This window comes from Eleutherodactylus coqui, chromosome 4 (genome assembly GCF_035609145.1).
Source record: "Eleutherodactylus coqui strain aEleCoq1 chromosome 4, aEleCoq1.hap1, whole genome shotgun sequence".
Classification (NCBI taxonomy): domain Eukaryota; kingdom Metazoa; phylum Chordata; class Amphibia; order Anura; family Eleutherodactylidae; genus Eleutherodactylus; species Eleutherodactylus coqui.
The window spans coordinates 243,704,716-243,721,781 of NC_089840.1; the positions used below are offsets into that span (position 1 = coordinate 243,704,716).

The 17,066-nt window shown below is 44.3% G+C and overlaps 1 protein-coding gene across 1 annotated transcript in view; it reads left to right on the top strand.

Annotated features, from left to right (window-relative positions):
- The window catches only part of LOC136626161 (alpha-2-macroglobulin-like protein 1), a 176,651-nt gene that overhangs the window by 45,835 nt on the left and 113,750 nt on the right, over window positions 1–17,066 (top strand). Inside the window, exons 11-12 of the mRNA XM_066600968.1 lie at window positions 3,991–4,161; window positions 13,631–13,867. Of these exons, the coding sequence (XP_066457065.1) occupies window positions 3,991–4,161; window positions 13,631–13,867 (408 nt within the window). The remainder of the gene's footprint in view (window positions 1–3,990; window positions 4,162–13,630; window positions 13,868–17,066) is intronic.

Consider the following 17,066-nt stretch of genomic DNA (forward strand, 5'->3'; position numbering starts at 1 on the left):
AGACCATAATCTCCTCTCTTTTTCTGTCAAGCTCCCTAACATTTCCCCAGACCCTCCTATCTACCATACATACACACCCAAAACTTTGAGCCCTTACAGTCCTCTCTGTCCCATATCTCTCTCCTCTCCTGCCCCAACCTGGCTGCCATACACTAAAACACCATTCGCAAACATGCCCTGGATGAAGTGGCACCCCCCATGACCCAAGCCATCTTCGGCAGACCACGGAAACCATGGCTCACGTCTCAGGCGCGCTTCATCCGGCAATGCTCTAGGTGTGCTGAACGGCTGTGGAGAAAGTCACAAAAGTCCGCAAACTTTCTCCACTTTAAATTCATGCTCAGAACCTACAACCTAGCCCTCCATTATGCCAAACAAGTCTACTTCACCTCTCTCATCTCCTAACTATCTCACAACCCTAAATGTCCCTTTTAAACTTTTCACTACTTTCTTAGCTGTAAATTGCAGGCCCCAGTGACGGATCTCAGTGCTGAAAAGCTGGCTGCTAACTTCAAATAGAAATCGTCAACATCCAACAGGAAACAAACCTCCCAAACCCAGACTAGCCCCGACCCTAGTCTCGTCAGTAACAGCTCATATTCACTCTCTGTACTAAGACCAACGACAGAGGAAGAATTCTCCAGATTGCTCTCCTCTGCTCGTCCCACCACCTGCACTAGCGACCCTCTTCCCTCACACCTCCTCCAGTCCCTCTCCCCGGTGGTTATCTCCAGTCTCATCACTATTTTCAACTTCTCTCTGACCTCTGGAATTTTCCCCTCATTCAAACATGCTATCATATCCCCCCAACTGCTAGAGCAACCGACTCTTGACTCGTCCTATGCTGCCAACTACTCACCCATCTCAAATCTTCCCTTTATCTCCAAACTATTAGAATGCATTGGTTAGAATGGAATGGTTTACTCCCGCCTTATAAGCTATCTCTCAGAAAATTCTCTTCTTGACCTCCTACAGTCCGGCATCCGCTCTCTACACTCGATAGAAACCGCCCTGACTAAAGTGTCAAACGACCTCCTGATAGCTAAATCCAGGTGTGACTACTCCCTACTGATCCTCCTCGTTCTCTCCACAGCATTTGACACTGTTGACCACAAACTCTTCCTCAGTATGCTTCGCTCCATTGGACTAAAGGACACTGCTCACTCCTGGTTCGCCTCTTACCTATCTGACCGCTTGTGCAGCGTATGCTTTGCAGACTCTACCTCCTCTCCTTTTCCCCTTGCCGTTGGGCTTCCCCAGAGCTCGCTCCTCGGCCTCTTCATCCTTTCCATCTACACAGCCCCTATTGGACAAAGCATCAGGAGATTTGGATTCCAGTACCATCTCTATGCTGACGACACCCAGTTATACACCTCTTCCCATGACATCACAGCACCATTCCTTCAGAATGCCACCAACTGTCTGTCCGCTGTCTCTAATATTATGTCCTGTTTCTACCTAAAACTGAACCTCCCAAAAACTGACCTACTCATGTTTCTGCCCTCTTCTAACCGACCTAATCCTGACATCTCCATCTCAATGTGTGTTACCACCATAGCTGCTAGACAGCACAACCACTTTCTTGGGGTTATATTTGACTCCAATCTTTCCTTTAACCCCTACATGCAATCTCTTGCCCGAACATGTCACCTGCACCTCAAGAACATCATAAGAATCTGCCTTTTTCTCACCGTGGATACGCTAAAAATACTCACCGTTGCCCTCATCGACTCTCGGCTCTATTCTTGCAATTCGCTGCTGATTGGCCTATCCTGCGCCAGACTCTCCCCTCTCCAATCCATGCTGAATGCTGCAGCCAGGCTCATCTTCCTGCCCATCCGCTACATAGTCAAATACAGAATATAATTAAAATTTACTACCTTCATCCACAAATCTCTCCATAGCACCACATCACCCTACATTTCTTCCCTCATCTTAATCCATCACCCAGCCCGCACCCTCCGCTCCGTCAACGAAATCTGATTAACCGCCCCTTTAACTCGAACCTCTCATTCCCGCCTTCAAGACTTCTCCAAAGCAGTACCAGTCTTTTGGAACGCACTATCCCAAACTATCTGGGCAATCCCTGACTCACACAACTTCAGGTATGTTCTAAAAATGCACCTCTTCAGGGAGGCAAACCACATCCCCTAAATCATCCCCTTCCTAATAACATGCTCCCTGTCCTACTGATTGCAATCCCTGCTAGCCGCCATCAACCGCCCCCTGCAGTCATACCGATTCAGCCACTATATGGCTCAATTTGACCATTGTCTATGTGTGTAGCATCCCAAACACTCCACCTCACCATACCGTGCACATTTACAGCCCCTTTACCACCTATTACCACCCTATTACTTGTAGTATGTAAGCTCATTGGAGCAGGCCCTTCACTCCTACTGTTTCCATCAATTGATTACTACATGTAACCGTGGTTTTGTTTCTGTTCCCCCTGTCTTGTAAGCGCTGTGGAATAAGTTGGCGCTATATAAATAAAGATTATTTTTATTATTATTAAGTTTAGTAGTACATTACAAGAAATAAAAAATACAGTGATATTCAAATCTCCAAGTGGAACAAATGTATAAAGTAGAAAATAAAATTGTCAAAACCCCATTTTTACCCCTTTACTAAGTAAACAAAAAGAAATCACACATGGTATCACTACGTTTATAATGACCCAGAGAAAAAAGTTAGTACATTATTTTACTCACATAGTGCACACCATGAAAACAAAATACAAAAAACATGGTGAAAATAGCTAATTTTGCCTGTCTTGCCTTACATAAATAGAATACAAAACGATCAAAACGTTGTATGGATCAACAAACGTTACCATTAAAAAGTACAACTCATCCCGCAAAAAAAAAAGCACAGCACGGTTAACAAAAAAGAAAAATGTTAGGGGTATTTGCATGCAGCTATAAAAAAAAGTTTTTTGTTAAGTTGCAAAAGAAAAACTATATAAATTTGGTATTGAATTACTTGTACTGGTTTGAAGAATTAATTTAACATCATAGTGCATGGTGAATGCCATTAAAAGTGAAAATAAAAAACATGCTGGAATTGCAGATTCTATTAATTTTGCCTCTAGAAAAAATGGAATAAAAAGCAATCAAAATGTAAAATGTATACAAAAATTGAATAAATGAAGACTAGGGTTTATCCCACAAAAAACAAGCCCCTATAGAGCTCAATGGATGGAAAAATAAAAATGCTATAACTCTTGGAATGCAGCGACATAAGGAAAAAAAATCTTTAAAAAAAAAGCAAAACATAAAAAACCTGTATTATCTTGGTATTGCCGGAATTGTGCTGACCTGAATGTCGTAAAAATGAAATCCAAAAAACAAATGGCAAAACTTTTTCCCAATCCCACTGGAAGGGAAAAAAAATGTTAAAAGTTATGCAGTACATTATATGTACCCAAGAATGATACCATTAAAAATACAACTTGTCACGCAACAAGCCCTCATATGGCTGTATCGACGGAACAATTAAAAAGTTATGGTTATTGAAATGCGATAAAGAAAACTGAAAAACTAGTTGGCAATTAAGGCACAAACGAGCTCCGTCACAAAGGGGTTAAAGGGCTTTCTACTACTGGATATCTGACAGAACTTTTTTTTCGCTAATATTTATATAAAGAAAGGCAGATGTCATTTAACCTAGCATTCATTCTAAGAAACTGACTGTCAGACAGCCCCAATTAAAGGTCCAGATTGTCAGAATATGTTCCTACCACATATATGGTGACCATTTCTGGTCACACTATTGTGCACACACACTACTGTATGACAGGCGCACACCAGTTACAGCCGCTTGCTGTTGTGTGGGGACATTTTGACCAGAGCTGATGGGAATCATTGGGAATTGGATGACTGAGCATTAATATGTAGGGCACCTAAGATGACAATTCATAGGTGTGATGTCTGGTGGATCTGCTGCTTCAGAAGGCTCTTGCAAACTGCTTCCTCTACTCTTCCTCAGGTTAAAGTCAGTGATGAGAAGAACCAGCCAGTGCCTAAGCAAGTTGTAAACCTAGAAGTGCAATATGAAGATGACGATGGACCATGTCTAAAACTGTTAACTGATTCAGATGGGATTGCACAGTTTACTCTCAATACCTCCGACTGGCAACCATATACTACCTTTTTAGTTGTAAGTCAAAAGATATTACATAGAAGTAAATTGTATTCCTGTACATAAGAGCAGAATAGATGGACACTGATTAAAGGATCCTAGCAGATGCGTAACTTGAAGCTCCTGGGCCCCAATGCCCCTAACAATAATGCTTTATTCATTGTACTGGACTCCCTATATGCAGAAGAGAGGCCTTATGGGCCCTCTAAGGCTCATGGGCCCAGATGCAACCGCATCCCCTGCATCCCCTATATTTATGCCAGTGGATCCAAGAGCATCCACAATTGTTAAAACAAAGTTTTCCATGATGTAGTATGGAGCTTCTGTCAACATAATTCAGAACTACTGGATGCTATGAAATGAGGGGGGAAGATGTACAGAAGAGGGCTGTAAACTCCTTCTGACTAATACTTTTTGGGGTCTATGCTCATGATCCCAACATGAAATGTCAGATGCCTAAAACTACAGGTTTTACAAGAAATAACCTTGTAATAAGTACAGCAAGGCTGAACCTTTGTTCATTGTTAAAAGACCTATTAAAAGGTGAGGCAATGACTTGCAGTAATGCTGCCTTCTACTAGGTGGCGCTGAGAGGCATTGTTCCATCTTTCTATTTTCATTCCTATACTTACATATTCTGTATGTCCATTGACCTGGAACCATGAGGCAAATACAAGGACCAATCATTTTACTGTCTGGCACCTTGGATTAGTTGGTGTTATTTTTTTATCCATATTTTATGTTACATTATATGTAAAGGGTAATTCTGGTTTCAGCACATAACATTTATTCATTGTATAATGAAAAGTTATGTGATTTTCTAACACCAGTATACTTTCTTTATCAATTCCTTATGATTTCCAAGATCTCTTCTTGAAGTCATCCAATAGAAAGTTAGGAATCATCATAATTTACTTTCAGTGGATAAATCTGTCCTGATTATGTGATCGACACGCAGGATATCTGTAGTGTATCAAGCTGTCACATGTTCAGGACAGATTTTTATCCACTGGAAGTACAACGATGATGGTTCCTAACTTCCTATTGAAGGACTGTAAGCTGAGATCACAAAATCACAAGGAATTCATAACTTTTCATTACAATGAATAACCTTTACAGTTGCAATCAAAATTATTCAACCCCCATAGCAAATAAGGTTTATTTGCCAAATGTAAAAACTTTCAGCTGTCTGCAAAATACAATCAAACAAGAAAAAAAGTAATAGCTCAACACAACTCATATAAGTGGCTTCTCCACACAAAATGCCATTTAAACGACTTCTGTGTGGGGGAATCGCTGCCCCATGCTTTCCCTTTACTGTTACAGCGGCTCAGCCACTTGCATCAGTTACACGGCTGCTGCCACTAGGCCATGAGGCTAGGCCTTTCCAGTCTGAGATAAGGCCAGGAGGGGGACGGGCAGAGGAACCAAGGTGCACTGAAGCACCAGTGAAACACATGCTCCAGATAACAGGCCCCACTCCACACCTTTGGTAACACAGCTGTTGACAAAAATAACACGTCATCAACCTGAAGAACATCCCCTTGTAATAGAGAAGTGGACAGTGGTTAAGGCCCGCTCCTCCCAAATGTTCAAACCAGGGGCGTACCTAAAGGCTCAGGGGCCCGGGTGCAAAAGTTCAGCTCGGGCCCCCCCCCCCCCCCAGGCCCTTTTCCCCCTCGCCCCTTAGCTATGCCTGAGGGCCAATGTCCACGTGCGGATTTTATTTATAAAATCCGCATGTGGACCCGCACGGGAGATCTGTGCATCTTGCTGCCCATAGGGATGCATTGGCATCGCTAGGGCATCTAAAAGCATGCAGATGGGATTCCTTCCCAGAGTGCGGGTCACACGCACAGGAAGAAATCGCAGCATGCTCCATTTTCCTGCGGATCTGCCACACGGACGGTTCTTGCACCTTCCATTAAAGCCTATGGAAGCTGTTCGTATCTGCGGCACAGCAGCAGCTGTTTTTGTGCTGTGTTGCAGATATGCAGGAGAACAGGAGATTTTTTGAAATGTTGGTGCACATGCACGCGGCACGCCCGCCGACTGGAAGAAAGAAGATCAGGCCTGCACAGAGGGGAGCCCCGCAGCTTCCAGAGAGGTGAGTATAATGTATTTTCCCTCTCCATGTCCCGGGCATGCACGGATTTCACTGCGGGATTCAGCAGTGGTATCCATGCGTGCAAGTGGACATGAGGCCTAGGAGTGAGAGATAGATAGATAGATATGAGATAGATAGATAGATAGATAGATAGATAGATAGATAGATAGATAGATAGATAGATAGATAGATAGATAGATAGATATGAGATAGATAGATAGATAGATATGAGATAGATAGATATGAGATAGATAGATAGATAGATAGATAGATAGATAGATAGATAGATAGATAGATAGATAGATAGATAGATATGAGATAGATAGATAAATAGATATGAGACCAGGCAAGATAGATAGACAGACACATAGAAAGACATACAGACAGGCAGACAAGCAGATACATACCCTGGTGCCCGGACTACCTCTCTGCTGAGGAGAGCAGCTGTACACATTGTCGGCAGGACTGAAGCAGCAGGGAGATGACCTCATCCCTGCCCCACTCGATGCCTTGCTGTGCTGTGCCCGTGTGCGGTGAGTCTGCTTCTGTGCCCTCTCTGCTCTTTCCCCCACCCCCTCCTCTTCCCTTGTCTTCTCTTCAAGTCCTCCCCCTCCCTTCTCCTACTCTACTCTCTGGCTCGTGCTGTCGGCCGGCCGGACCGCACTAACTTAGCAAGCGGCAGCCGACAGCGCAAAGTGAAAGTAAAGCAGTATATGCTGGAGGGGACCCCTGCCGGTACGCCTATGGTTCAAACGATCAAGTTGATGTATCCTCCTATAGAGTCAAGATGATTAATCTTTATGTTCTTTAACTAATTTGTTTTTTAGAAAAAAAAAAAAAAACTGCTGTCTCTGCATCGATCTGTCACTGTTGTGCCATCACATACCATCATTTCCTTCAAACCCCCCTGAATAAAATCCTTCACTAAAGCACACATTTGCAAATCAGGTGTTGTCTCAAGCATACCTAATGCAACTAATCAAGTACTTCATTACTTACATCAGGTGTGCTCAAGATAAAACACCTCAAATCCCTGGACTGGCTAGGGCTTTGTTGACTGAATGTTAGAAATATGGCAAGGGTTGGACTGGTAGGCCCAAGGCCCACCAGTAAAATTCATTCTGGGGGCCCCCTGTACAGCTACATGCAAATATTAACTGATCTCCATTCACAACTTTGTCACCGCTGCATTCTCCATATACTTCAAAAGAATGGTGGATGAGTTTGCATGCGGCCTTGTCTCCACTGAAGTATATGGAGAATGCAGCTAATTTCCTTGACTATTTAATGAACACCCATACAAGTTTTTACGTCCTGGGTGTCTAAGCTTTATTCTACAATGCCGTAAAAACACACTGGCCTTGTAAAGTAAATCCATAGGGTTAGGGAGTGTGACAGTCCCCTGCTACCGGCTACTGGTGGTAGCCAAGAGCCTGGAGCTGTCATTGGGAGCCATGATGTGCGGTCCCCAGTCACGTGATTGCTGTTATCAAGGGATAATGGCAATCACATAAAAGTTGTTAAAAAATTAAAGTTTCATTTTACCTCATGGATCTCATCTGTGAGTGGAGATTTAACTAGTCACCTGTGGCCTCTGAGATGTCCCGTGATGATCTAGTCCTGCAAAGGTAGCCGAAAGCCTAGAGATTTCACGGGGGGCCGTGGTATGCGGTCCCCGGCAAGGTAATTGCCATTATCCAAAGGATAAAGGCAATTATATAGAAGTTAAAAAAAGTTTAAATAGTTAGTTTCATCTCCCCCCATGGATCGAATTCATAAGGGGAGATAAAATTACTTACGTAAAGTTCCTGGATTTATCGGGGGCCAGATTTGTAGACGCACGCACAGAAGCCAGATTGTGTTGGAAATGTAAAACTTCACCGCTCCTGGCTACCAATGGTAGCCAAGAGCCTGCATATTTCACGTGGGGCCTTGATTGGTCCCCAATCACGTAATTACCATTATCCAATAAGTAACTGTAATCATGAAAAAGTTAGAAAAAAAAGTTAAAGTTTCATCTCCCCTCACCGATGCAATTAGTGAGGAGAGATGAAACGTCTTACCGGAAGCGTCCACAATTGTTCCCTGACATGATCATCCTCCACAGACCTTCCGCGGCTTATGCTTATGCGCCCACCAGCAAAATGGCAGACACATGCGAAGAAGCTATGGAGGGTCCGAGAAATTTAAAATCCCCTTGCTCCTGGCTACCAAAGGTAGCTGAGAGCTTGGAGCAGTGACCGGAGGCCCAGTTGAGAGGTCCCCAGTCACATGATCGCCATTATTCAATGGTACAAAAAGGTAGCGTTCTACCTTAGGCCGGTCTCACATGACCAGATAGGAATTACGTATTACGCAAGTTTTTGATCCGCAGTAATATGCATATCAATCAAATGCATTGTAATACACAATTCCACTCACATTAGCGGGTCGGAATTACGTAATCCACTCGCAGAAAACAGAACGCAGCAAGTTCTATTTTACCATGGATATCCATGACATAGAGCCCATTGTACTCTATTGTCGCAGATATACCCGCAGCCCATATGCAATTAAATATGTATGAGCTGCAGGGACCCCTGCCTTCATTATGCAACGGTGCGAGAAATATAAACAAACAAAAAAAGATGAACTGCGCATGACCGCCTGTGTGAGTACACAGTTATGTGCAGTATATTACACGGCTGTACACAGGTTCACGGCCGACTCACAGCTGGAATCTGCTGCAGGGCTTCTCCAAGCAGATTCCACGTGCGGCCATGTGAGCCCAGCATTATTCAGATCGGTACCTATAATGCCTTCGTAATTTACAAAAAGTCCCAGTCACTTTCCTGCAGTTCCAGGGGCAGCTTATTGAGCGCCTTCTGTTTGAGGCCACTACACCTCAGTAAGCTTACGAGTCTCAGGAGGTGCGAAGGCTCACAGAGGGACACTTTTTAAACCCCATCCCTTCACAGAGGTCAAGAGATACCCCAAAAAAAGTGTTGGGTCTGCAGCAAGCAAGGGAGAAGGATGGATATTGCCCCATGTACCCTCCCAACCAGGCCTCTGTATTTATCTATGTTTTAAGACATATCACACAGTCTTACATTATTAGTTTTATCAAAGATTTAGGCCTCATGTCCACGGGCAAAAGAAGAATTAAAATCCGCTGCGGATTTTAACTCTTCTCCTGCCCGTGGATCCGCACCCCATAGGGATGCATTGACCACCCGCGGGTAGATAAATACCCGCGGATGGTCAATAAAAGTGATTTAAAAAAAAATGGAGCATGGAAAAATCTGGACCATGCTCCATTTTCATGCGGGTCTCCCGCGGGGACGGCTCCCGCAGGCTTCTATTGAAGCCTATGGAAGCCGTCCAGATCCACGGGAGACCTAAAATAAGAATTAACTCACCCGCAGCGGGCCGGAAGGGTCTTCTCTTCCTCACGGCCGGATCTTTCTTGCTTCGGCTCGGCGGATGTGCCCGGCGCATGCGCGGGGCACGTCGGCGACGTGCCGCCGGCGTGCCGAATTCATCCGCCGGCCGAAAAAGAAGATCCGGCCGTGAGAAAGAGAAGACCCTTCCGGCCCGCTGCGGGTGAGTTAATTCTTTTAAATTCTTCTTTTCAGCGCTCATGTCCGCGGGGCAGGAGGGACCCGCTACGGATTCTCCATGGAGAATCCAGAGCGGGCCTGATTTTCCCCGTGGACATGAGGCCTTAAGGAATGCCAAAAATCGGGGTGTTCTTATTTAGAGAGTCCATTTTTTTTCTGCACAAGAGTGAGCAATGGGGCCTGGAATTACTCACTTGTGCCTTGAAAGCCAGAGGGTGTTCCCTCCATTATAGGCCTAGCCATGTGTCCTATAAGTAGATTAGTGCTTAAATGGGGGTATTGCTGAACACAGAAGAACTAGTGCTATAAAATTTGGGGTCTGTCTCCTCAGTTTTTCCTGCTTGAAACAAAGAAAACTGTCAAATTGTCATATTTTTAAAAAAATTTAAAAAATTAATTTTATTTATTTATTCCCTACTATATAATAATTTTTGTAAAAAACTGTGTGGTCGGTTTGCTTAGTAAACACCTAGATAAATGGGCTAAGGGGTCTATATTTCAAAATGGGGTCACTTGTGGGGGGCGTTCTATCGTTTTTGGCAGCTTGATGGCTCTACAAGTGAGCAATGGGGACAGGAATTTATTCAGTTGTGCCCTGAAAGCCACATCACTGTCAGCACTGGCTGCTAGCGTAGTTGCACGCCGGATGGGCATAATCACGGTCCCCTTAGCTGTGACACCGGATTAAACATTCTGGTCATGTAACCCACGCCAAAGTGGAATCATACGATGCAGGAATAAATCATTGGATGCAGTAATCTCATCATCAAATGGAATTCCCCGCTCACAGTCTATGGGCGGGCCAATGACATCTCTACCACCCTTTCTCCTACCCCTTCGCTCCTCTCTTTCCCCTTTCAGTCATTATATTGCTACTAGATAAATCACAGATTGTATCAATCTTTTCCATGCTTGTAAAAGATTTAATCCTTCAAAACGCGTTGCACCATACTGTTAATGCATGTCATGATCCAGACTCATATAGCTATCTTTGTTTTTTAGTTTTTATGTGTGAGATGTTTGCCTGGGCTATAAACTCCATATAGGGAGGTCTCCAGGGAGGGGACCTCTCATTCAAATAAGTCACTCAGTTATAACATCAGAAGCAATATATCGTTTTGCTCCCTAAGAAGCGCAGGAGCCATTTTTAGTTGCACTTATTTCATTGTTATTCCCCGAAACCATTTCTGATAACTGTTGCTAGGCCGTGAAGCTCTCCACATTGTGGATCTACGAAGGTTGTGTGTAAGAGATACCACTGTTGACTTCAGGGACATTGTCTGGGTGTAGCGAGCTGCCCATGCCCTTGGGTTAGGGAGTCTGCACCAGGTGAGTCCCTTTTAGCAATTATCTTTTCCACAAAGGTGTAAATTTACTCGAGTTTGTTCACTAGAGCACGGTCCTCACACAATATTTCTAAACTCAAAGTTAAAAGACCACTGGCTACACTACATTGACGTGGCAGAATAAGGAAGCTATCACCGGGTGTCACCAAATTCCAGAGGTGTCAGATGGTCAAAATCTCTTGAAAGACTGCAAAAGCCCAGCAACTAGATTTGGTGGCAGCAGGCACTGAAATTTCCATCTGCACAGTAACACTCTAAATGCTGAAGGTATTCATGCCTGAACTCCAAGACATACACCTCTCCAGACTGAAAGACACAAAAAGTCGGCTCCAGTATACTGAAAACCATATAAATAAGATTCAGGATTGTGCTCTGTAAAGTGATGAAACTAAACTGGAGCTTTTCGGGCCTACAGATCAGCAGTATGTCCAGAGGAAGAACGAAGCATACACTGAAAAGAACACCCTGTGTATAGTGAAGTATGGCAGTGGCTCAATGATGCTCTGGAATGGTGTTGCTTCTTCCGTAACTGGAAACCTGCAAAATGTGAAAAGCAGATCCATTCTATCAGTGAAAAAAGTTTGGTACCGTGTTAAGGCCCATTTACATGCAACGATTGTCGCTCAAATTTGGTCAAACGACTACAAATGAGCGATAATCATTACGTGTAAACACAGCCATAGAGCACTTTGTGGCTGAACGATGATTTTAGGTGAGCTTAATATCCATCGTTCAGCTGCAGAGAGATAACACAGACTGCACTCTGTGTTCTCAGCGGGTGCTGGGAGATTACATTGTATTCTGCTGACAGATCATGGGAGAACAATGCAGCTGTGTTCAGAGCCTAGCCCACAGGCTGGGTTCTGTAAACAGCCCCAGAAGCCCTTTTACATGCAAATGAAGGTGATAAAGTGTTAATGGACATTAGTGTTCATTAACACTTTATGCAAAATGATCGCTTATACTTTCAATTTTTCAATCGTTTGAAAGATTGTCGTTGCATGTAAATGGGCCTTTAGCCAGTAGAGCAAAATGTGATCTTGTAGATACCAAGTAATCTTGTAGATATGATACCTTTTAATGGCTAATAAAAATACATGATGTTCTTGCGAGCTTTTGCATCTTATGCCTTAGGAAAAATACTGAGAGGTTTGAAAGCTCGCAATAACATCATGTATTTTTGTTAAACATTAAAAGACATCCTATCTACAAGATTACTTGGTTTCTCTTGTTTTTGATTCTCTCAAGTATCAGGAAATCTTAGTATAAAACATCATGCCTTCTGTGAGCAAGCTGAAGCTTGTGAAGCATTGGCCCTTCTAACAGGACAATGGTCCCAAGCATCCCGCAAAGTCCACCAACACTTGGTTTCAGAAGAAGTCCTGGAAGATTCTGGAGTGGCCATCAAAATCTCGTGTTTTGAACTCCATACAAAATCTTTAGTGGGATTTGAAGAAGGCGCACACAAAGTCAAGAATATTATGGACCTGGAGTCCATTGCCAATCAGGAATGGGCTGAGATTCCTCAGGAAAGTTGTCAGCAGGTACTGTCTGGCTCTGCATCATGCTTACAGCAAATCATAACAGCAAAACATGATCTACTAAGGGCTCATGCCCATGGCCATGACGGACTCCGCAAGCAGGATACCGTAGCAGAATCCATCACGGCGCCCCCCCCCCCCCCCAAAGCCCCCATACTCACCTCCCAGATCCGCTGTGCAAGTCCCTCTTGACGCAGTGGGCGGGGAAGCGTATTGACATTACACTTTCGCTGTGCTACAGTGGAAGTATAGTGTGACAACCAGCTTCCATTGACTACAATGGAAGACGGATGCGCGTATTCCTGTGGCAAATAGGACATGCCACTGGTTATTTTACGCTGCAGAATTCCACAGCGTGAACATTCAGCTATTAGGTTCCTAATAGAACCTAATAGCTGCGGTGTAACGTTGCGGATTTCCGACGCGTTTCACGTGGCGGAAATCCAGCCGTGGGCATTAGCCCTAAGTGCCAAAGATATTTGCTATGATGGGGTTGAAGAATTCTGACATGTAAAAGTGGAATTTGGAGAAACCACATGTTTCAGTTGTGTTGAACTCTTTACATTGTTTTTGTTTGAGTGAGATTTTATAAACATCTGAAAGTTTGTAAATTTACAAGTACACCTAATTTGCAGTGGGGGTTGAAAATTAATTTTGATTGAAACTTTTCAGAAATTGGAATGTCCTTTTAATTGTTTTGAATGTTGTCTTAACTTATTACATATGGACGACCGATATCTAAAGACCAGACTGTATCTCTTGCAAATTTAAACTGGAATTTCAAACTAAAATCATTGTACTGTCTAAAAGAATTGATATATTTGTAGATTTTCTTAAATGTTATTAAGATAGATAATAATGATGATGAAGATCTATTGTCATTTCTTTTCTCAGGCACAGCTTTCAGCTGGTGAGGATTCTTGTGAACATAAAATATATGCTCTCTCCGAGAGCGCTCATGAAGCCTGGTTAGATCTCTTTCCCTTGATTTCTAAAAGTGAAAGCACACTGTCGATACAAAGGCATTCAAAGGATGTATCATGTAATTCTGAGCAGTCAGTGACGGTGGAATATGACGTCTCTAAGAAGAACCTTGAGTCTGATACTGATCATCTCCACTTTTTCTATATTGTGAGTATAATTTTTCTTGATAGTAAGAAGCATTTAAATAACCCTACAGATGAAGGGGCTCCCACTGTCTTTTAATTGTGCCCCTGAAACATAAACTAAGTTTGTTAGGGCTCATGTCCACAGGAGGGTTTGAATTCCAGGATCCGTGTGGGGCACCCGTGCAGATGATCCGGAGTTCAAGCCGCCCATAGACAATCATGAGCGCCCACAGCGACCTTCTGGTCCGGAAAACAAATTGCAGCATGCTCCGTTTTGCCGCAGATCCCGCAGGGACGGCTTCCATTGGAGTCAATGGAAGCCGTCCGATCTGTGGCACACCCGGAGCTGTCACTCCGGCATACTGCAAAAAAGCAGGAGATCTAAAAAAAAAAATCACTGCGCATGTGTGGGGAATGTGCCGGACGGTGGGCCCGCCCATGTGCTGTCGCGCCTGCACGCATCCGGACTGGTAAATAATGTCCTCATGCAGGGTGGGATCCCATGGTGGGGCTCCTGCCCATGGAACCTGGCCCACCTGTGGACATGAGGCCTTAGGGAAGGTGACAGTGAACCAGGTGTTTTTTTTCATACTCACCCACTCCCTGGTTCCTGTGCTGTCACCCACTGAAGATTGCTCATCACGTAAAAATCTGACTCTTTTCAGATTGCCTTGCACGTGCTCTCCCATACAAGTTTATGGGAGAGTGTATGCAGAGTAGTCTTAGGAGTCAGATTCCATACTGCGTGCGATCTTCAGCGGGTGACACAGTAGAGACCAGGGAGAATATGAGTATACAAAATACAGCACCTTACTTCCTGTCACCTCACCTAACAGCACCATAACCCAGTTTATGGTGCTGTAGGGCAAGGACAAGTTCACTTTAAAAAACTGATCGGCACAAAATGTTGAGCCTAAGGCCTCATGCCCACGTCCGTGACTGACTCCGCCAGTAGAATACTGCAGCGGAGTCTGTCACGGCACCCCCTAAAAACCCCATATTCACCTCTCCGGATCTGCAGCTTAAATCCCATCTGGCGCACATGTGCAGTACAGCGCATGACACACCGGCAGTGTGGGATGACGCAGACAGTGGTGGGCGGTGACGCGTCGCATGACAGCCGGCTTCCATTGACTACCATGGCAACATGCCATGGTTTCTTTCACGCTGTGGAATTCTGCGGTACAATTCTGCAGCGCGAACATTGAGCTGTTAGGTTCAATAGAACCTAATAGCTGGGGCATAATGCCGTGGACTTCCGCTGCGTTTCACGTGGCAGAAATCCGGCTTTGCGCATTAGCCCTAAAGCGACAGATGAAGATTCATTTTAAGATGAAGGTTCATTTTTATTGTACATAAATACAGCATTAAAACCAAAGTCATAACATACCTACAGCCCCAGAACCAAGTTCAGTACATAGTTAGAATACTAGAACCAAGCTCATGGTGTAAACACAGAACCATAATCAAGCTCATACCATAAATACTGCACCAAAATCAAACTCAGTAGATAAATACAGTATCAGAAACGAGCTTACATGATAAACACAAGCGCAGTGTGTAAATACAGCACCCAAACCAGGACCAGTACTACTTCTCTATATAGCCAATTTATTAATGGAGCATTTTACAAAAGAGTTTCCAGCCCGACTATGAGTGTACTGACTTGGAGTCATACCATGATAGGGATGGGAAGGGAGGGGACTGGGAATAGAAGTGGTGTGTGCAAAAAACTCATGGAGCCCCATAGCAAAACTCTGAATTTGCCCTCCTCCCCTGAAAGAAACATTTATACATATATATGACAAATCTTATAACATGGCTGGTGTAGACACAGTGGTTCAGCATGCCTCTAAATACATTTACCATATAATGTACTAAAATAATGCCACTACACAGTGGTAGGGATAAGAGTTTGTTTACCTCCAGTGATCACAAGTGATGTCTCTGGAGTCATCTGTATTTGGTCATCTTCACTCTGGGTCCAGACCATGAGGTTTCTTCCAGTCACGACTTGTTTCTGTACACTCTACAAGTCCTGCTACTGCAACCTGTAATGAATTTCTAATTGCCCCCCTATAAAAAAAAAGTGCTCCCACTGTGGCCCCACAATGTAACAGTGCCCTCACTGTAGCCCCACTAAGTAATATGACCGCCTCTGTAGCCCAAATTATGACTACTTTGGTAGCCCAAATTAATAAGACCTCCCCATTGTGCCTCCACTTAGTAAACATGTCCTCACTGTGACCATCTCTATGGCTCCAATTAGTAATATGACCCCTCTGTGGCCGCAATTAGTAACTGTGACCTCTCTATGGCCCCAATTAATAAGACCAGGGTGTTTACAAATTAATTTAGGACTCACAATCTGTGGCCATAGTTACTAGTAGGGCCCATCTGTGGCCCTGGAACTGCGAGTTCCGACAGTGCCTAACAGCATCTGCATTACATACACACTCACACAGGACTGACATCTGACAATGCTTGCTATACACAGCAGAACCTCACTCCTCTTTCTCCCGTCTCCATTACTCAGAGCACAGTGAATGCTGGAGCCAGGGAGAGGGGGAGTGAGGTTATGCAGTGTATAGCTGTATAGCACGTCTGTCAGAAGTCAGTCCTGTGTGAGTGTGTATGGAATACAAATTCTGTAAGTCACTGTCATCAACCACAGTTGTAGAAGTTGTGGCCAAGTGACCGTAAACATCTGCTGAGGACCTGTCCCAGGGGGACGCATGCCTCTCTGCCCAGCCCAAGACTAAACAGTTGCTTGCTGTTCAGCACTCTTGTCCTGCAGCCGCAGAGCCCCAACACAGAAAATCTTTGCCAGGCAAGTAAAAACAGCTGATTACTGCTGACAAAGGTGCTCTGTGCTGGGCTCAGTGACTGCAGGTCAAGAGCGCTGAACAGCAATCAGCCGTTTAGTTCTGTTGTGTCTTACTGTGCAGCTGGTGTTCCCTGCCTTCCCTCCTGATTGTGCCTGGGGCACGTGCCCCATCTGCCCCCCTACAGATGGATTACTCTTTAGCTTGACTCTTAGGCCTCATGTCCACGGGGAAAATAATAATTAAAATCCGCAGCGGATCACCCGCGCGCGGATCCGCGCCCCATAGGAATGCATTGACCACCCGCGGGTAGCTAAATACCCGCGGATGGTCAATAAATGTGAATTAGAAAAATCATGGAGCATGAAAAAAAATGGACATGCTCCATTTAGGTGC